Source organism: Bombina bombina, chromosome 5 (assembly GCF_027579735.1).
Source record: "Bombina bombina isolate aBomBom1 chromosome 5, aBomBom1.pri, whole genome shotgun sequence".
In the NCBI taxonomy this organism is placed as follows: Eukaryota; Metazoa; Chordata; class Amphibia; order Anura; family Bombinatoridae; genus Bombina; species Bombina bombina.
This window is the reverse complement of record NC_069503.1, coordinates 558,651,735-558,673,391: the sequence shown is the minus strand read 5'-3', so window position 1 is coordinate 558,673,391 and position 21,657 is coordinate 558,651,735. Positions and strand designations below refer to the sequence as shown.

The window sequence follows — 21,657 nt, the reverse complement described above, 5'->3', positions numbered from 1 at the left end:
GTATGTTTTACAATTGTGAGGGCTGCACATACATTGCTTTTTTTCTAACTTGTATCTTGACAGACTGAGTGGTATTTTTTTCTATCCAGCACTGTGTGTAGGTAGACAAACAGACAGACACAGATACATTGACAGATAAGCAAGTAGATATATAGATTAGGTTTGATTCTTAAATATTGTCATTTGCTGTAATTATATGAATTATCCTGTTCCATTATAGCAGATAATACATAATATTTATACTTCAGTATATCATATAGCAACTAATTTGAGCCTTCCTAGCTATAAATAAATAACTATAGCATTTCAAGTGTAAAACTAGCATTTGTGAACATTTCTTGCCCATAGTACAATTACTCAGTTTTAATAGATACTATTTTACAGTATTGTGTATTTAACTTATGTTTAATGTGTTTATAAATGCATATTTATATAGGAGTCATGATATACACACTCATGCAGAGAAATTGCAAACACACAAGAACTATTTTGACTATTTTATTTTGTTGTATGCTAAATTTTATGTCTTATAAAATGTTAGACAAACTCCTGTCATTTGTTAGTGTTTGCAACAGAACCTAGTCTTTCCTTGTCTAAGAATATACCCAGAAATAAGTCAGATGAGAATTTTTCAAAGTGACCTAGTTACTGTGAGATGTTACAGTGCACAAGTAGAACTTAAAAGCTGAAAAGAGAAAGCATTTACAAAAATATACTGCAGCAAATATATATATAATATATATATCTATACTATAATCCCATTTGCAACGCGTCCGTTGCCGTCACCAGTTGCGCACGCATCATTGAAGGAATGTTGGCTGCGCGCGCAGCAAAGAGAATCCACCAGGATGCAGCGTAGGCAAACCCGAAGCCTTAAAAAAAAAAAAAATTCAACCGCCCGCACAAAATAACAAAAAACATGTAACCACTCGCAAGAAATAAGTAAAAAACACGTAACCGCCCACATGAAGTATAACAAAAAAAACTAACCTCCGGCACAAAGTATTACCAAACACCTAAACCGCAAACCCCCAAATCACAAAATAATAAAGTAATTAACCCCTAATCCGCAAATAACATAATTAAAATATTAACCCCTAAACCGCCAACCCCCCGTATCGCAATAAACCTAATTAACATATTAACCCCTAAACTGCAAAAAACTGCAAAAAAAAACACATCGCAATAAACCTAATTAACCTATTAACCCCTTAACCGCCAACCCCCCACAACGCAAATAACTAATTTAATTACTAAGCCCCCTAACCTAACACCCCCTAAATTGACCCGAATACTAAGTTAGACTTAAATAAAACCTAACATTAAATTACAAAAAAAAAAAATATAATAATAAAAACTCTAAAATTACAGAAAAAAATAAACAAAATTATCAAAAATAAAAATTTAAACCTAATCCCTATGAAAATAAAAAGCTCCCAAAATAAAAAAAACCCCTTATTTAACCTCTTAAGGACATATGACGGAATTTTTCCGTCATAAAACAATTGAGCAAACTGAAAGCTGTGTCCTTAAAGGGTTAAACTAAACTACCAATAGCCCTTAAAATGGCCTTTTATAGGGCATTGCCCTAAGTTAAACAGCTCTTTTACATTTAAAAAATACCGCACTAACAGTAAAACCCCCCCACCCACCAACCGACCCCCAAAAATAAGGCAGCACGGTGTGGAGTTGGCTTCCCCAATGCACAGATCCTCAGTGGCTTCTCTTCATGTGATCGTTTGTCGCACACTGAAGATTGAATGCAAAGTACCCCATATTTATTGGGGTACCTTGCATTCCTATTGGCTGAAATTTTTAAATCAGTCAATAGGATGAGAGCTACTGAAATCTTAATGGCTGATTTGGACAGCCAATAGGATTCAGTAGCTCTAATCCTATTGGCTGCTTTCAAAATTTCAGCCAATAGGAATGCAAGGTACCCCAAATTGAATGCGATACCTTGCTTTCAATCTTCAGTGTACGATGGACATCGGATGGAGAGGAGACTCCAGGGCGCCGAGGACCACCCCCATTGAGGACCGCCGCTCCGGATCCGCATATCGGGGAAGCCAGTTCCGTACCTCCGCTCCACGCTGCCTTCGCTCCGGATGAGGAGAGAAGATGATGGAGCTGCCTGGAAGAAGACCTTCTCCGCCATACTTCAGGAACGCTGACTACCTATTTGGGGCTTAGTCTTTTTTTTTATTTTTTGGAGTGGCTTTTTTTTTAGGTTAAGGTTTTTTTTGGGCTGGAAAAGAGCCGATTGCCCTTTAAAGGGCAGTAAAAGAGCTAAATGACCTTTTAAGGGCATTGCCCATACAAATGCCCCTTTAGAGGGCAATGGGTAGTTTAGTTTTTTATTAGCGTTCGTTTTTTTTATTTTGGGGGGTTTGGTGGGTGGGGGGGTTTTACTGTTAGGGGTAATTGGTAATTTTTATTAAGTAAAAGAGCTGTTTAACTTAGGGCAATGTCCTACAAAATGTCCTTTTAAGGGCTATTGGTAGTTTAGTATTAGATTAGGTCGTGTTTTTATTTTGGGGGGATTTTTTTATTTTTATAGGGGTATTAGTTTAGGTTTAAATTTTTTATTTTGGATAGCTTTCTTTATTTTTTCTGTAATTTTACTTTTCTTACTTTTTGTAACTTTAGCTTGGGGGGTTGTAATTTTTTAAACATAGACTGCCCTCTGGGCAGGCTTATCGCTTAGTATATATATATATATATATATATATATATATATACACACACACAATCCTAGTAAACCCCACTTGGCTGGAGTGAGCAGGGAATACCAAAAGAGCAGACAACACAGGATTCTTTGAATAATCCTTTTATGCAAGATTGCAAAAACAGGGCTTTAACCCATAATGTTTCGGCTATCGCAGGAGCCTTTGTCAAATGTAAGCCGTTAAGACATACATACTACCACCAAAACCCCTTCCTATATATTCAGGTGTTCCCATGTAGGGCCGCATGCTCCCAACAAATGCTATACTGATGGCGAAACCCGCCTCGCTGTCCAATGACGTCATCAGTCAAAGCCGGCATAAACAGCGTGGATGTTGTCATGATGATAGGATAAACGAACACGGTTATCCATAAACAGATTGCTATGTGGGTGTTGCAAGCTGACAATGAGAACACTGAAAACTAACCTACTAATAAAACAAACTCCATCAGAAGCTTGTGAACATATAAAAAGACATGTATATATAACATGATGACATGTTTATATATAAACTTTTAAAGTGCAATCAATGAGTAGTATTAAGTACATACATTTTACTACAACAGTAGAGTCTAAAGGAGCAACATTCTATACTCGAGGGTATCAGTGTGATACCACAGACCCAAAAGGTATTGGCATTAACCTATGAGATACATAACTTTTTGCCCTCGTATCCCTAAAAGTAGGTAGAAACTCTTTGTTTTATTAATCAAGGAGGAGATTCCCACAGTCCTTTCATTGCCTTTAGCAACAAGCAAAATCAACCATTGTGTTTAAAGGGACACTGAACCCAAATTTTTTCTTTCATGATTCAGATAGAGCATGCAATTTTAAGCCACTTTCTAATTTATTCATATTATCAATTTTTCTTTGTTCTCTTGCTATCTTTATTTTAAAAAGAAGACATCTAAGCTTTTTTTTTATTCAGAACTCTGGACAGCACTTTTTTTATTGGTGGATGAGTTTATCCACCAATCAGCAAGAACAACTCAGGTTGATCACCAAAAATGGGCCGGCATCTAAACTTACTTTCTTGCATTTCAAATAAAGATACCAAGAGAATGAAGAAAATTTGATAATAGGAGTAAATTAGAAAGTTGCTTAAAATGCCATGCTCTATCTGAATCACAAAAGAAAAAATGTGGGTACAGTGTCCCTTTAAATCTCTTGGGGTAACTGTATCCAGATCAAAGATCCATCTAGCCTCCAAGAGCAATAAGGTGCCCTATCGCCACCACTTCTGGGGAGGGGGACATGGTCAATCGGCATTGTCCTCAATGATGATACAGCGTGTCCAGCTTGCAAGAAGCGTCTTGCCACGGGTTGGTCAGAGCATCCTTATTCTAGGGCTTGGTGAATAGCGGGAATCCTCTGTGTTTTTGATTTGGAGGGGTACCTCTGATTCCCTTCTTGGTTTAACCATCTTAATGCTTTGGATTCAACAATAAGGTTCAAGATTGAATGGGATCTAAATAAAATCCACTTTTTGGATTTGGAAATACTTAAAGGAACATGAAACCCAAAAAAAATATTTCATGATTCAGATAGAGAATACAATTTTAAACAACTTTCTAATTTACTTCTATTATCTAATTTGTTTCATTATCTTGGTATCATTTGTTGAAGGAGCAGCAACACACTACTGCTTTCTAACTGAACACATGGGTGAGCCAATAACAATCGTTGTATATCAGCAGCTACTAATGCTGATTAGTAGCTGCTGATATACGATTGTTTTTTTTTGGGTTTCGTGTTCCTTCTTGTTATCCTTTGCTGAAAGGTTTATCTAGGTAGAGAACCTAGATTCTAGCTGCTGAGCTAGAATCTAGGTTCTCTACCTAGATAAACCTTTCAGCAAAGGATAACAAGAAAAGGAAGCAAATTAAATAATAGCAGTAAATTGGAAAGTTGTTTAAAATTGTATGCTCTGTCTAAATCATGAAATAAATAGTTTTGGTTTCAAGTCGCTTTAAGGTCCCCATGGTTGAGGGTTGCAGATTGCAAACCACTCTGTATCACAAGGAGACAGATAAAAACTGTCAGCTCCTCGCAGCTCCTGTGGGTCATAAGGAACAACACCAAGGATTCCCGCAAGAAGATCCAACTTCAAAATATGTCACAACGGTTCTTACAAAGAGGGTATCCACAACAATTGATCATGGATCAATGTGCTGTTGTGGAACGATGGACCCAGGAGGGTCTAACTGTGAGGAAACAACAAGCTAACTGTGATAACCGATTGAATTTTGTGACCACTTTTACTCCAGGATCCGAGATAGTAGCCGCTACAATCAAAGATAATCGGATCGTACTTTCTAAGGACACAAGCCTACCTTTTTATGATTCACCACCTCCACGGATGGTATATAAGAGGTCTAAGAATCTACGTGACCTGTTGGTATTAAATGATCCGATACACTGCTATGAGAAGAAAATATGTCTACCTAAAGGGAAGCAGGGCTGCTATTGATGTGGGAATTAGATCACATGCAATAATATGTTAACATTCAAAAGTTTCCATCGCCCACATACGAATATGAAGTACACTATTAAACATAGAGAGATGTGTACTGTGTATCAGAATATGTAGTCTATGCAATCATCTGTCCCTGTTCCCTGTTTTGTATTGGGAAAACGGTCACAACTTTCAGAGAACGGTTGACGATTCATAAGACGGCTATTCGCCAAGCCCTAAAAAAAGTGCGCTCTTACCAACCCGTGGCAAGAAACTTCTTGCAAGCCGGACACTCTGTATCATCATTGAGGACGATGCTGATTGACCATGCCCCCCACCCCAGACGGGGTGGAGATAGGGCACAAGCCTTATTGTGCTTGGAGGCTAGATGGATCTTTGATCTGGATACAGTTTCCCCAAGGGGTTTAAACACAATGGTTGTTTTTACTTGTTGCAATAGGCAATGAAAGGACTGGGGGAATCTCCTCTTTTATTAATAAAACAATGAGTTTCTACCTACTCTTAGGGATACAAGGGCAAAAAAAAAAAAAGTTATGTATCTCATAGGTTAATGCTAATACCTTTTTGGGTCTGTGGTATCACACTGATACCCTTGAGTATAGAGTGTTGCTCCTTTAGACACTACTGTTGTAGTAAAATGTATGTACTTAATACTACACATTGATTGCGCTTTAAAAGTTTATATATAAACATGTCATCATGTTATATATACATGTCTTTTTATTTGTTCACAAGCTTCTGATGGAGTTTGTTTTATTAGTAGGTTAGTTCTGTGTTCTCATTGTCAGCCCACAATGGCCACATAGCACTCTGTTTATGGATAACCGTGCTTGCTTATCCTATTGTCATGACAACATCCATGTTGTCTTTGTTTATGCCAGCAATGACTGATGACGTCATCGGATGGCGTGACGGGTTTCGCCGTCAGTATAGCATTTGTTTGGAGCGTGCGGCCCTACATGGGAACACCTTAATATGATTAAGGTAATTTTGTTAGGTATATAGAAAGGGGTTTTGGTAGTGGTATTATGTCTTAAAGGCCTACAATTGACAAAGGCTCCTGCGAGAGCTGAAAAGTTATGAGTTAAGGCCTTGTTATTGCAATCTTGAATAAAGGCTTATTCAAAGAATCTCGTGTTGCCTGCTTTTTTGGTATTCCCTGCTCACTCCAGCCAAGTGGGGGTTTACTAGGATTGTGTATACTTTATGTGCAGGAGTGCACCAGGAGGTTGCAGCTGATGGTGTGTGCCGTTCCCTAAATACCATATATACTGTATATATATATATCATAATGTAGCTTGAGGGCACTCACAGGTGCTTAAAAAAATATTCCTTTATTGTAGTATCTTTAAAAACAATTAAAAATGGTCATTGTTTCAGCTTACATGAAAGCCTTTTTCAAGACATCTTAATTCAAATGATTCTTTTGATATTATGTGGTTTTAATAAACTAAACCTTGTATCTCCTTGTCAGATTCATGCAGCCTTAGACCTGATTTACTCTTTGCTGTACCTTGTTGTCAAATGAAAATATGATTTGGCTAGAATCACTTTAATGTCTATTGAGATTTTTCTTCTTTAAAATAGATCATGTTCCTAACATTCCCTTTGTCTCCAGCACATAGGTAATGAACATCATAAGGAAAATGTGTTTTATTTATCTATAGAATTTTTATCATGATTCCATAGCTAAAGAAAAAAATGTTTCTATAACTAAAGAGATGACAGGAATGTAAGATTTTCAGCTAAACTTTAGATGCTTGCTGCAAGGTTGATTTACGATGACTGGCATGAGGTGTGCAATGAACTGAGAGAGATTCTGTAGATCTGTCATATAAGTTCACAATCATAGGCAGTTTTCAGATACACGAGCTTCTTTGAGAAACAAGAAAAAAAAAGTGAAACCTCATTGGACAGTCACACTCTACCCCTTAGTTTTGATGTTAGACAAGGCTGTTTAGAAGAAGTAAAATGTATTACATTTAATAAAAACAAAGTACGTTATCAATTTTGCTTGTGAATTGGAGTTTTCCATTTAGAAACTTCAAGTGTAATACATTCATAGAAAAGCAGTACATCATGTGATGTGAATGTTTTTTTTTTTTCAAGCCAAAGAGCAAATAATGTTTACAAATTGATGAACAGATCAGAACTCTTGTTTTTGACAGTTCTCTCTAGTCTGTTTTGTTATACGAGGCTTATGCAGATATTGTAATTGCACTCAAATCTCCTCACTGCAGTCTCTGGCAAGAACAACATGCTTAGAATAGAAATGAGTTCTCACAAGAAAAACTCAAGATTCTGAAGACTTCATATGCTTAGATTAAACTAGGGAAAATATCATCGTCATATATTTTTACTACAATGACTGCAGCTAAACTTAAATGATAATTTAATGGAGACAATGTAGGAAGCAAAGGTAATTTAGTTCCAAATTAATTTTATTAATTTAATATATATCATCAAATAATAAGTCCAAGTGACTAATGGTCTTAATGTCATACATAATAAAATAGTGTTGTTTAAAACATCCAATAAGTGGATCAAAATTGATGGTGCTTAATATGTTTCTTCAAATTTAAAAGGACATAAAACACAAAGGACAAGATTAAAAGTTGTGCGGCAAATCAGTTACACACATTATGGGGCCGATTTATCAAGTTCCAAATGGAGCTTGATTCCCCTTGTTTCCGCCATAACTTGTCCGCCTGCTCTGAGGCAGCGGACAGAAATCAACCCGATCAAATACGATCGGGTTGATTGACAGCACCTGGCCGCGAATCTGCAGGGGGCAGTATTGCACCAGCAGTTCACAAGAACTGCTGGTGCAATGATAAATGCAGACAGCGTAAGCTGTGGGCATTTATCGATGTGCGGCAGACAGATACACTACATCGTATCATGTCCGTCTACACTATAATACATATACCCCTATGTCTTTTTTGCATTTGGGGTTGTGCAGCTATTACAAGTTGCAAAATAACTTATTTTGCGTGCGCTTTAAGCTGCTTAATCTAAACAGCCAAATTGTGCGCGTGTTTACGTATTCCTCATAGAAGTCAATGGAGAAGACAAATAGAAAAAAAGCACACAAAAAACCTTATATGTTGCTCAAAGTTAATGACGTAATTCTCCTTGAAAAGTGTACATGAAAATGCGAATATTTTACATTGCAAAAATGTTTTCGTAATGGACTTTGTTCTATTTATTTATAAATAAATAAAATAAATATATATATACAGTATATGTGATGATATATCTATTTATAGCGAGATAAGTATATGAATATATATATCTAGATATCTCGAGATCTTTATGCGAATATCGCTTTGAAAATCCCTCTGAGATATTGTTTAAAGGGACAGTCTACCATAGAATTGTTATTGTTTTAAAAGATAGATAATCCCTTTATTACCCATTCCCCAGTTGTGCATAACCAACACAGTTATATTAATGTACTTTTTACCTCTGTGATTACCTTGTATCTAGGAACCTTCTTCCAGCCCCCTGATCACATGACTGTGACTGTTTATTATCTATTGTTTTGCATTTAGCATTGTTTTGTGCTAAATCTTAAATAACCCCCTGTGCCTGAACACAGTGTTATCTATATGGCCCACGTGTACTTTCTGTCTCTTTGTGTTGAAAAGAGATTTAAAAAGCCTGTGATAAGAGGCAGCCCTCAAGGGCTTAGAAATTAGCATATGAGCCTACCTATGTTTAGTTTAAACTAAGAATACCAAGAGAAAAAAGCAAATTTGATGATAAAAGTAAATTGGAAAGTTGATTAAAATTACATGTCCTATCTGAATAATGAAAGTTTAATTTATACTAGACTGTCCCTTTAATGTGCATAAGATTGCATTGCAAAATATTTTCATTATCTCCATATAAACCTATCTCTATACATATAAATCCATGTTTCTCTATGTATGTGTATGTATGTCACTGTAAAATCCCTGCGTTGGCTTTTTTTTATAACACCGGAGAGCTCATATCTTTTAGCCCTTATAACTTTTGTGTGCAATATTTTTTTTTAATCATTTTTATTAGAAATTGTTAATATGAGTTAATATAAGTGTAACTGTACTTTGTGTTTTCAAAGTGTTTATTGAAACTTTTATGTTGCGGAAAACTTAACTACAGCTCTTCGAGCGCGGAAAGGATTGTTGCGTAAAAGGCGAATGCGTGCGCGCAATCGAGATCTCTCAAAACTTGTAATAGCTGCACAATAGAAATTGATTGTGGTCACATTGCGCGGAAAACTCATAACAGGCTACTTGTAATCTTGCCCAAAGTTTTTCTTTCATGATTCAGATAAAATATACAAATTTAAACAACTTTCCAATGTACTTCTGTTATCAAATTGTCTTTGTTTTCTTCTTATTTTTCTTGTTATCTTTTGTTGAAAAGCAAGATGGTAAGTTAAGGAGTGTGCTTGTGTCTGCGGCACTATATGGCAGCAGTTATACATTAGCACGAGCGCTAGATTACAGCGCTATTTCGTGCCATGTAATGCTCCAGATATGTGCACGCTACCTATCTAGATATCTCTTCAACAAAGAATAACACGAGAATGAAGCAAATTTGATAATAGAAGTAAATTATAAAGTTTTTTTTTAAAATGGTATTCTCTATATAAATCATGAAATAAACATGTTGGGTTTTATGTCCCTTTAAAATTTACCTTTAGGCAACCTAGTGCTGCATATAGAAGGAGAAGCGCTCCACCGGGAATGAGCAACACCTTAGTAGCTTGTTCTATGCCGTGTTATCACCTAGAAACAACCTCTTTTAGCCCAATTTTTAACATATAGGAAAACTTTCCTGAAGATAAATCAGTCTGATCCTGAAGACTAAGGTCAGTCCAGACCAGGAATTCCAGGCAGTTGTCCTCTGAACAAGGAACATGGCAACCCCAGAAGATTGTTTTGAACTTAGTGCTGCCTCCCAATATTTCTGCCCTCCAAACGCTATCACCTCAACCCTATTTTTCAAAGGTCTGTCGGACCTGATCCGACAGTGCGGATCAGGTCCGACAGACCTCGCTAAATGCGGAGAGTAATACGCTCTCCGTATTCAGCATTTCACCAGCAGCTCTTGTGAGCTGCTGGTGCAACGCCGCCCCCTGCAGATTCACGGCCAATCGGCTGCCAGCAGGGGGTGTCAATCAACCCGATCGTACTTGATCGGTTGAATTGTGGCGATGTCTGTCCGCCTGCTCAGTCTTTAGACCGCTGCTTCATAACTGCTGTTTCTGGCGAGCTTACAGGCTCGCCAGAAATACGGGCCCTCAATCTCCATACGGAGCTTGATAAATGGGCCTCTATGTCTTGCCTATCTTAAAGGGACACTAAACCCCAAAAAAATTCTTTCATGAATCAGATAGACCAGCATTTTTAAGCAACTTTCTAATTTACTCCTATTATCAATTTTTCTTTGTTCTTTAAAAAGCAGGAATGTGATTGCATAGGAGCCGGCCCATTTTTGTTTGAGAACCCGGGTTATGCTTGCTTATTGGTGGGTAAATGTAAGCCTCCAATAAGCAAGCGCTATCCATGGTGCTGAACCTAATATGGGCTGGTTGCTAAGATTTACGTTCCAGCTTTTAAAATAAAGATAGCAAGAGAACGAAGAAAATTGATAATAGGAGTAAATTAGAAAGTTTAATAAAATGTCAAGCTCTATCTGAATCATGAAAGAAAAAATGTAGGTTCAGGTTTAGGTTTAACATGAGCTTTTCTCAATCTTGCCTGCAAGTTCTATCTTGTACTGCACCCATGAACTCTCTTCCATACTTAGTAAAAATCCCCTTCCAATTTAACAAAGACTCTTAAAACCATATTTTGGGGAGAGCACATGAGCAGTCCTGTCAAAGATCGCTCTCACATTATCTTGTATAAAAACCTTAGCCCTCTGTCTATAACCAGAATTCAAAGTGATTTGAAAATATGTATTTCAATATTTAAAGAGGCTGATCAAAATGTGCACCAAAGTAAGGTCTTGCCATACAATATTTTAGTGTTTGTGCTTTAGAATAAAAACTTTTTTAGGTCATTTTAAATGTTAAAAATAATGTTCTCATACAGATATGATATTTTTTACTTGGACCAAGATTCCCTGATTTTTTTAGCTGGATCTAAATTTTAATTTAAGTGGAAATTTATTATTCCTCCCCATTTTTTTAATGATATATGAGAAATAAAAACAGCCAGTAAATTAAAGGGACATTCCTGCCAAACATCATAAAATGCACATGAATACAATTTAATTTTCAATAAAAGCATTTCGTAATATAGTTTTTTTTTTTTTTTGGCTTTTAAAAATTTCAATTCTTGAGCAGGACATTTTTATCAAAGTAAATACAAACATGTTTTCCCCATTTTAGGGGTAGAGCTTATTGTACATAGGTACAATGAAAATATGCTTTGAACATCAGCAGTTTAAACAAAACGTCTGCTCAGAGAACTGGTATTATACATAATTAATTGTTGTTAGGGATGTCCCTTTAAAGGGACAGAGTACTCCAAAAATCTTATTGCTTTAAAAAGATAGATAATCCCTTTATTACCCTTTCCCCAGTTTTGCACAGACAACATGGTTATATTAATATACTTTTTACCGCTGTGATACTCATGTATCTAAGGGGCATATTTATCAATGTGCGAGCAGACATGATACGAAGTAGCGTAATCATGTTCGCTGCACATCGATTATGCAAAACTGGGGAATGGGTAATAAATGGATTATCTACCTTTTTAAACAACAAAAATTCTGGTGTTTACTGTCCCTTTAATATAACAAAGTTGGTTGTGCAAAGCTGGGGAATGGGTAATAAAGATGTTATCTATCTTTTTAAACAATAACAATTTTGGTGTAGACTGTCGCTTTAAGTGTAGTTAAACCAAACATCTTCTCTATTTAACATCCATTCTTAAATAGAATAAACTGTCAGTGTCTTTATAAGGTATGGACTTGTCAGTATTGTTACATGACTAAAGCTTAACCCTGTACATGCCACAGATGATCCACCTAACCCATAGTAACTCACATAAACAACTATAAATAGCTGAATATTTATTCTTATGCATTTGTTGAAAGATTATTTCTCATGCAGTGTTTCTGTTTTTTGTTTTTTTAATCTCTACAAAACATAACAAAAGTGAATTGAAGCAAAAGGTGTTGCACTGTAGACATTATTTATAAGTAATTACACAAAATCTCTACTAGAGGAAACACTATACAAGGATTAATTCTATGCAACAGCTTTTATGAGAAACTAATAAAATAGTTACACAGTTATTTTGTTTGTGAAGTCATACATCTACAGTTTTATAATTATTTAAGTGACAATGGGAAAATGTTTTCCTAATATAATAGAATAGCAAATCTGAGAGGAACGTAATAATTTAGAAAAAAAATATATCTATACATATATTGTCCCCCACAAAGGAACTAATGGAGTGCACATATGAAAGCATAACTGCTAATAAAATTACACTTATAATATAGTGTATACATTTTTACACTTTTTACTAAATAATGTATAGGTTGGAGACTTTGCTTATCTTAAATATTCAAATGATGTTCATTATTCATAACCATGTGTAGAATTTCAATTGTACACAAATCACAGACACCTGTTGCATGGGTGGTTAGATAGACTAATTGCTTTTAAAACTCAAAAGGAAAATGATGACTTCATAATGAATAGAAAATAACTTTATAAAGGAAGTTGAGGCAATCGTATAACTTAGACTAGAATATATTTATTTTGTAGTTAAAGGGACAGTTGACTCTACACCAGAAGTGTTATTGTTTAAAAAGATAGATTATCCCTTTATTACCCATTTTCTAGTTTTGCATAACCAACACAGTTATATAAATAGTATTTTATTAAATACACTTTTTACCTCTGTGATTACCTTGTATCTAAGCCTCTGCAAACTGCCTCCTTATTTCAGTTCTTTTGACAGACATCCATTTTAGCCAGTCAGAGCTGGCTCACCTGAACTCTACGTGCGTGAGCACAGTGTTATCTAGATGACACACATGAACTAACACCCTCTAGTGGTAAAAAAATGGTCAAAATGCCCTGAGAGAAAAGGTGGCCTTCAAGGGCTTAAAAATTAGCATATGAACCTCCTAGGTTTAGCTTTCAACTAAGAATACCAAGAGAACAAAGCAAAATTGGTGATAAAAGTAAATTGCAAAATTGTTTAAAATAACATTCTCTATATGAATCATGAAAGTTTATTTTGGACTAGACTGTCCCTTTAACTGTAGGGTGTATTAAACTGATTGTATATGGTTAAGATTTATTTATTTAAGCAATTAAGGGTTAGATTACAAGTGGAGTGCTAAATTATTGTGCTCCCGCAGAAGCAATTAGCGCTCAAAAAATTAGCCAGAGTACTCTGCCGTAGAGTACTTAAGACACGTGCACACTCCTGGGCTCTTATGAGTCTACCTAGTTTAACTCTTCAATAAAAGATACCAAGAGAACAAAGCAAATATGATAACAGAAGTATATCAGAAAGTTGTTTGAAATTACTGAATCATAAAAGTTTAATTTTGACTTTACTGTCCCTTTAATCTCACAGTCAATAAAAGCATTTGTATTTTGTCAAGCTTTAACAAAAATTGTATGTACAATATATTATGCTATAGATGTTATGCTTCTTTTTTTGGTTTGCTTGGCAGTAAATATCTATATAATAAATGATGTTTCTGATTTAATGAAAGAAGCTGAATTTCTAACCAATAACATTTTTATAGAGATAACTAAAGGTGACAAACTGATTTATTCTGCAGGAACGTCAGCTCTGCTGGTGAAGAGGCACGAAGAAGGATGAGGGAATGTGATGGGCTAACTGATGCTTTGCTTTATGTCATCCAGTCGGCATTAGGAAGCAGTGAAATAGATAGTAAGGTGAGTTTTCATGGTTTTTTAATATCCAGTTAAAAAAAGCAATCTACTTGGGGGGGTCTTTTTAATCCAAAATGCTCTCTCTAAAGGCTGATCTTAAAGGGACAGTGTACACCAATTTTCATATAACTACATGTAATAGACATTTAGACTACTAAATATATTGTCACTATATATTTTAAGAAATGACAGGAGTGGTAATAATAATTTTACATTGCAGCATATAATTAGCCAACATTAAACATACTAGCGTCTAGATTTAGAGTTCTGCGTTAGCCATCCAAACCAGCGTTAGAGGCTCCTAACGCTGGTTTTTACCGCCCGCTGGTATTTGGAGTCAGTCTAACGCTCACTTTCCAGCCGCGACTTTTCCATACCGCAGATCCCCCTACGCCAATTGCGTATCCTATCTTTTCAATGGGATCTTTCTAATGCCGGTATTTAGAGTCTTGGCTGAAGTGAGTGTTAGAAATCTAACGACAAGACTCCAGCCGCAGAAAAAAGCCAGGAGTTAAGAGCTTTCTGGGCTAACGCCGGTTCATAAAGCTCTTAACTACTGTGCTCTAAAGTACACTAACACCCATGAACTACCTATGTACCCCTAAACCGAGGTCCCCCCACATCGCCGCCACTCGATTAAATTTTTTTAACCCCTAATCTGCCGACCGCACACCGCCGCCACCTACATTATCCCTATGTACCCCTAATCTGCTGCCCCTAACATCGCCGACCCCTACATAATATTTATTAACCCCTAATCGCCCCCCCCCAGCTTCGCCGCTACCTAACTACAATTATTAACCCCTAATCTGCCGACCGGACCTCGCCGCTACTCTAATAAATGTATTAACCCCTAAAGCTAAGTCTAACCCTAACCCTAAATTAAATATAATTTTAATCTAACGAAATAAAATAAATCTTATTAAATAAATTATTCCTATTTAAAGCTAAATACTTACCTGTAAAATAAACCCTAATATAGCTACAATATAAATAATAATTATATTGTAGCTATTTTAGGATTTATATTTATTTTACAGGCAACTTTGTATTTAATTTAACCAGGTACAATAGCTATTAAATAGTTAATAACTATTTAATAGCTACCTAGTTAAAATAATTACAAAATTACCTGTAAAATAAATCCTAACCTAAGTTACAATTAAACCTAACACTACACTAGCAATAAATAAATTAAATAAACTATCTACAATTATCTACAATTAAATCAACTAAACTAAATTACAAAAAAAAAACTAAATTACAAAAAATAAAAAAAGATTACAACAATTTTAAACTAATTAAACCTACTCTAAGCCCCCTAAAAAAATAACAAAGCCCCCCAAAATAAAAAAAATGCCCTACCCTATTCTAAAATATAAAGAAAACAGCTCTTTTGCCTTACCAACCCTTAAAAGGGCCTTTTGCGGGGCATGCCCTGAAGTGGGAGTGGGACGGCTTGCCTGAGACGGGGGTCCTGTAAGGGTTAATCTTCTGACAGCCTAGTAAAAAAAGTTTTTGCCTGTAAAAAAAAACATACAATACCCCCCCAACATTACAACCCACCACCCACATACCCCTAATCTAACCCAAACCCCCCTTAAACACTAAGTCCCTTAAGATCTCCCTACCTTGTCTTCACCACGCCGGGTATCACCGATCCGTCCAGAAGAGGGTCCGAAGTCTTCCTCCTATCCGGCAAGAAGAGCTCCTCCAGAGGGTCCAAAGTCTTCCTCCTATCCGGGCAGAAGAGGACATCCGGACCGGCAGACATCTTCATTCAAGCAGCATCTTCTATCTTCTTCCATCCGGCGCGGAGCGGGACCATCTTCAAGCAGCCGACGCGGAGCCATCCTTCTTCACCGACGGACTAACGACGAATGAAGGTTCCTTTAAGGGACGTCATCCAAGATGGCGTCCCTCGAATTCTGATTGGCTGATAGGATTCTATCAGCCAATCGGAATTAAGGTAGGAAAAATCTGATTGGCTGATTGAATCAGCCAATCAGATTCAAGTTCAATCGGATTGGCTGATCCAATCAGATTGAGCTTGCATTCTATTGGCTGTTCCGATCAGCTTAGTGTTAGGTTTATTTAAGGGGTGTTTGGGTTAGATTAGGGGTATGTGGGTGGTGGGTTGTAATGTTGGGGGGGGTATTGCATGTTTTTTTTTTACAGGCAAAAGAGCAGTTTACTTTGGGGCATGCCCGGCAAAAGAGCTGTTTTCTTTATATTTTAGAATAGGGTAGGGCATTTTTTTATTTTGGGGGGCTTTGGGTTTTTTTAGGGGGCTTAGAGTAGGTGTAATTAGTTTAAAATTGTTGTAATCTTTTTTTATTTTTTGTAATTAAGGTTTTTTTTTTGTAATTTAGTGTTTGTTTTTTTTGGTAATTTAGTTTAGTTGATATAATTGTAGATAATTGTAGATAGTTTATTTAATTTATATATTGATAGTCTAGTGTTAGGTTTAATTGTAACTTAGGTTAGGATTTATTTTACAGGTAACTATTAAATAGTTATTAACTATTTAATAGCTATTGTACCTGGTTAAAATAAATACAAAGTTGCCTGTAAAATAAATATAAATCCTAAAATAGCTACAATATAATTATTATTTATATTGTAGCTATATTAGGGTTTATTTTACAGGTAAGTATTTAGCTTTAAATAGGAATACTTTAATAAGATTTATTTTATTTTGTTAGATTAAAATTATATTTAACTAAGGGGGGTGTTAGGGTTAGGGTTAGACTTAGCTTTAGGGGTTAATACATTTATTAGAGTAGCGGCGAGGTCCGGTCGGCAGATTAGGGGTTAATAATTGTAGGTAGGTAGCGGCGACGTTGGGGGGCAGATTAGGGGTTAATAAATATTATGTAGGGGTCGGCGGTTTTAGGGGCAGCAGATTAGGGGTACATAGGGATAACGTAGGTTGCGGCGGTGTACGGAGCGGCAGATTAGGGGTTAAAAATAATATGCAGGGGTCAGCAATAGCGGGGACGGCAGATTAGGGGTTAATAAGTGTAAGGTTAGGGGTGTTTAGACTCGGGGTACATGTTAGGGTGTTAGGTGCAGACATAGGAATCAATGGGGCTGAGTTAGGAGCTGAACGCTGCTTTTTTGCAGGTGTTAGGTTTTTTTTTAGCTCAAACTGCCACATTGTTTCCTATGGGGGAATCGTGCACGAGCAGGTTTTTGAAGCTGGCCGCGTCCGTAAGCACCGCTGGTATTGAGAGTTGCAGTGTCGGTAAATATGCTTCTACGCTCCTTTTTTGGAGCCTAACGCAGCCCTTCTGTGAACTCTAAATACCAGCGGTATTTAAAAGGTGCGGGGGAAAAAAAGCACGCGTAGCTAACGCACCCCTTCTAACGCAAAACTCTAAATCTAGGCGTAGGTGTTATAAAATAATACATATAAATATCTGTTTCACCAGTTTAAAAAAAAAGTAACTTTTTTATTTATTTTTTATTTAAAGACCGTTGAAAACTGTGTGTGTATTTTGAGGAACCTCTCATACCGACTAGCTGCAGAAACATCTCAGGGACAGCAGATGGGAACTGATGAACTTGATGGATTACTGTGTGGGGATACAAATGGCAAAGACACTGAAAGTTCAGGGTGTTGGGGCAAAAAGAAGAAGAAAAAGAAATCCCAGGATCAGGTAGGAAATACATCTGTCATAAATATCATCATGACACTGGCATATTTTAAAGTAACAACATATAAATTCTCATAGTTTTCTTAGTCTTTTTTACTAAGTTCTATCTTTATTTCATCACACTATGCCTTTGCGAGAATTGGTGGATAGATGTGGCCTGTGGGCGCCACAGGTATGCGACTACAGAGAATGTATTTTTAAATACAAAGAGCTTATTTTGGAAGTTGATTAGTTTTATTCTTTTTGTATATTTATTGTGGCATTTATTTTATTTATGTTATTTTATTGTGGACTTTATATATACATTTTTGTTATTTTTTTTTTGGATCTAAGTGCAATACGCTCATTGATGGAGGCTTGAAGATTTCATCTCATTAGAACTACCACCTTGTGCTGTAACTCCTACACTGATTGTAATTCAATTATTTTTTATTTTGTAAAACTGTGTATGCACTTAAGTTAACATAACATAGTAACATAGTAGATGAGGTTAAAAAAAGACCAGAGTCCATCGACTTCAACATATACAAATCTAATATACTTACAAAAAAGCTTCAGCTGAGCTTAAATTAATCCCATTAAAAGGTGACCCATTTAACATATGCAATCATATCCCTGAATTCTGTTTTTAGCCAGAAATGTATCTAAACCATTTTTAAATGTATCTAGACTATTGACATTCACTACCTCCTTTGGTAATGAGTTCCACAATTTTATTGCTCTTACTGTGAAAAAACGTTTCCGTTGCAGGTGATTAAATCTCCTTACCTCCAGCTTTAAATTGTGACCTCTTGTCACAAATAATTTTCTTGGAATAAATAGAGCTTCTGCCATCTCTGTATATGGGCCTTGAATATATTTATATAAAGTAATCATGTCACCTCTAAAGCGCCTTTTTCTAGAGAAAACAGACCCAGTTTGGCTAACCTCTCCTCATAGCTTAAATTCTCAATTCCCCTTATTAGCTTTGTGGCCCTTCTCTAAACCTTTTCTAGGTCTGCAATATCTTTATTTTAGATTGGTCCCCAGAACTGCACTCCATACCCAAGGTGAGGTCTTATCAGGGATTTATATAGTGACAGAATTATGCTTTCCTCACTTGCATCAATGCCTCTTTTAATACATGCTAGTATCTTATTAGCCTTAGAAGCCGCTGCCCTGCATTATGCACCCATCTAGCTTGTTATCTATTACTACTCCCAAATCCATTTCGTCGTCTGGCTAAGTCTTGTCCCATTTAAATAATACGTTGTCTGCTTATTTTTACTTCCAAAATGTAGAAACTTGCATTTTCCCATATTAAATCTCATTTTCCATTTGCCTGCTCATACTTCTCATTTTTGTAAATCCTGCTCTGACCTAATGACTTTACACAACTTTGTATCATCTGCAAAAATAGAGATGTTGCTATTTTATCCTTGCTCCAAGTTTAAAAAAATATTAAAAAAGAAAGAGAATGTTTTTCTAAAATAAAGTTTAAAAAATAAAATGATATATATAATATAATGTTTCTACTCTACTTTAAAGAATATTCCGACATTGATATAGAATGTATAAATGAGTTGAAACATGTTCAATATCATGGTTTTAGTATAAAAAAGTAACATTATAATGGACTGGCTGATTTATATACTGTATATTAGTGTAGGTTAGTGAGAAAATGTGCATATTAAGACAAAGAAGTAGACTTTCCTACTGAAGTCCTTATGCACCTAATGTATTCACTGCAGAAAGGGATTTAAGTAAGAACATGATTTTGAATTTTATTTTGTAGTAAGAAATAAAACTACTTTCTTTGTATTTATTTTATTATAAGTCAATTAGTAAAATAAATATTGTTTTCCCCTTAATGTGTTCCCAGTGACTTGTTATAGCAGCTGCAGCGAATAACATGCATGAGAAGTTGCTCATGTATGCTTTTGTTTGCAAAGTAAATAACTGGATTTCCTCTTTGAAACCACAGCCCATTAAAATAGGCTAATCTTGCAGTGGGATCAGATCTCTTTATCTTATCTCTCAAATCACTTTCATTTCTCTGTCTCTGTACAATACTTAGAAAGAACAATTAAAAATGAACATGTTAGAGCTTTATTTCTTCCCACTGTGACTGCAATTTCTTCTAGGCTGTGTTTACATTCACCTAGATTACAAGTTTTGCGTTAGAAACTGTGTGGCGCTAACGAGCAGTTTATGCTCACCGCTCACTTACAGACAGCGCTGGTATTACGGGTTTTTACAAACCCGGCGTTAACCGCAAAAAAGTGATCGTAGAGCAAAATTTTGCTCCACATCTCGCCTCAATACCAGCACTGCTTATGTTAGCGGTGAGCTGGCTAAATGTGCTTGTGCACGATTTCCCCATAGGAATCAATGGGGGAAGGCCGGCTGAAAAAAAACTTAACACCTGCAAAAAAGCAGAGTAAAGGAATATTATTATCTTACAGCGCTGCGTCTGGTGACCTCTAGCTCCTGTCTATAGTGGGCCCCCCAAGCACCCACTAGGTGAATAGGATATGATAGAATAGATAGATAGGAGCGCCACAAATAGGCAGGGTCTTGTATGATTTATATTTGTAGGTCTAGTGCTAGACCATGGGTTAGAGTAGCATATATTAAATGTATAAGAAAGTCTCTGTATAAGATTATGTGGCACAGGGATAGGCTTAGATGTTTGATATAAAATGTTTATAAAAGATTTTTTATTACAATTTGCACAAAATATCATATAATTAGAAACAATTAGGTACAATTTGCACAGAATATTATATAATTAAAAACATTTAAGTACATGGATCCATGTGGACAAAATCCTATTTCGTATAAGTATGTCCTAAAATAGACTAAAACAAATATGACTGTCTGAATGTTAGATTATGTATGAGTCTCACATATACAATGTAATGGTGTGGTCGCTCTGATAAGTGACCTCTCTAGTGTAGTTAACACAAAAGTTATGTGATAAAAGCACAAGAACAACAACACAATGTCTTATAAGGATAAAACCAGTGATGGTATAATAAACAAAGATGTGAGCGTTGTGATCAAAGATATTTAAAAAATCGGTCTCCAAAGATGAGATCTACAAAAGCAGTTGAAATAAACATGTGAATAAATACAAATAAAAATAAAAATGTGATCCACATAATCACGTTTACTAGTTTGTGTACACACTAGTTGCTCACAAAAGATTTTTTTCAGCATTTTTTCAACATTTTTTACAATTTTTGCGATTTGCTTTCACAACTTTGGACTGAGTATATACATATATATGTTTTTGTGGATCACATTTTTATTTGTATTTGTATTTATTCACATGTTTATTTCAACTGCTTTTGTAGATCTCATCTTTGGAGCTTTTATCACATAACTTTTGTGTTAACTACACTAGAGAGGTCACTTATCAGAGCGACCACACCATTACTTTGTATATGTGAGACTCATACATAATCTAACATTCAGACAGTCATATTTGTTTTAGACTATTTTAGGACATACTTATACGAAATAGGATTTTGTCCACATGGATCCATGTACTTAAATGTTTTTAATTATATAATATTCTGTGCAAATTGTACCTAATTGTTTCTAATTATATGATATTTTGTGCAAATTGTAATAAAAAATCTTTTATAAACATTTTATATCAAACATCTAAGCCTATCCCTGTGCCACATAATCTTATACAGAGACTTTCTTATACATTTAATATATGCTACTCTAACCCATGGTCTAGCACTAGACCTACAAATATAAATCATACAAGACCCTGCCTATTTGTGGCGCTCCTATCTATCTATTCTATCAAAAAGCAGAGTAAAGCTCCTAACGCAGCCCCATTGATTCCTATAGGGAAAATACATTTATG

At 35.7% G+C, this 21,657-nt stretch overlaps 1 protein-coding gene across 1 annotated transcript in view; it reads left to right on the top strand.

Annotated features, from left to right (window-relative positions):
• CTNND2 (catenin delta 2) overlaps positions 1–21,657 on the top strand; it is a 1,648,910-nt gene that overhangs the window by 1,312,024 nt on the left and 315,229 nt on the right. The window contains exons 12-13 of the mRNA XM_053714511.1: positions 14,019–14,136; positions 17,610–17,795. Coding sequence (XP_053570486.1) covers positions 14,019–14,136; positions 17,610–17,795 — 304 coding nt within the window. The remainder of the gene's footprint in view (positions 1–14,018; positions 14,137–17,609; positions 17,796–21,657) is intronic.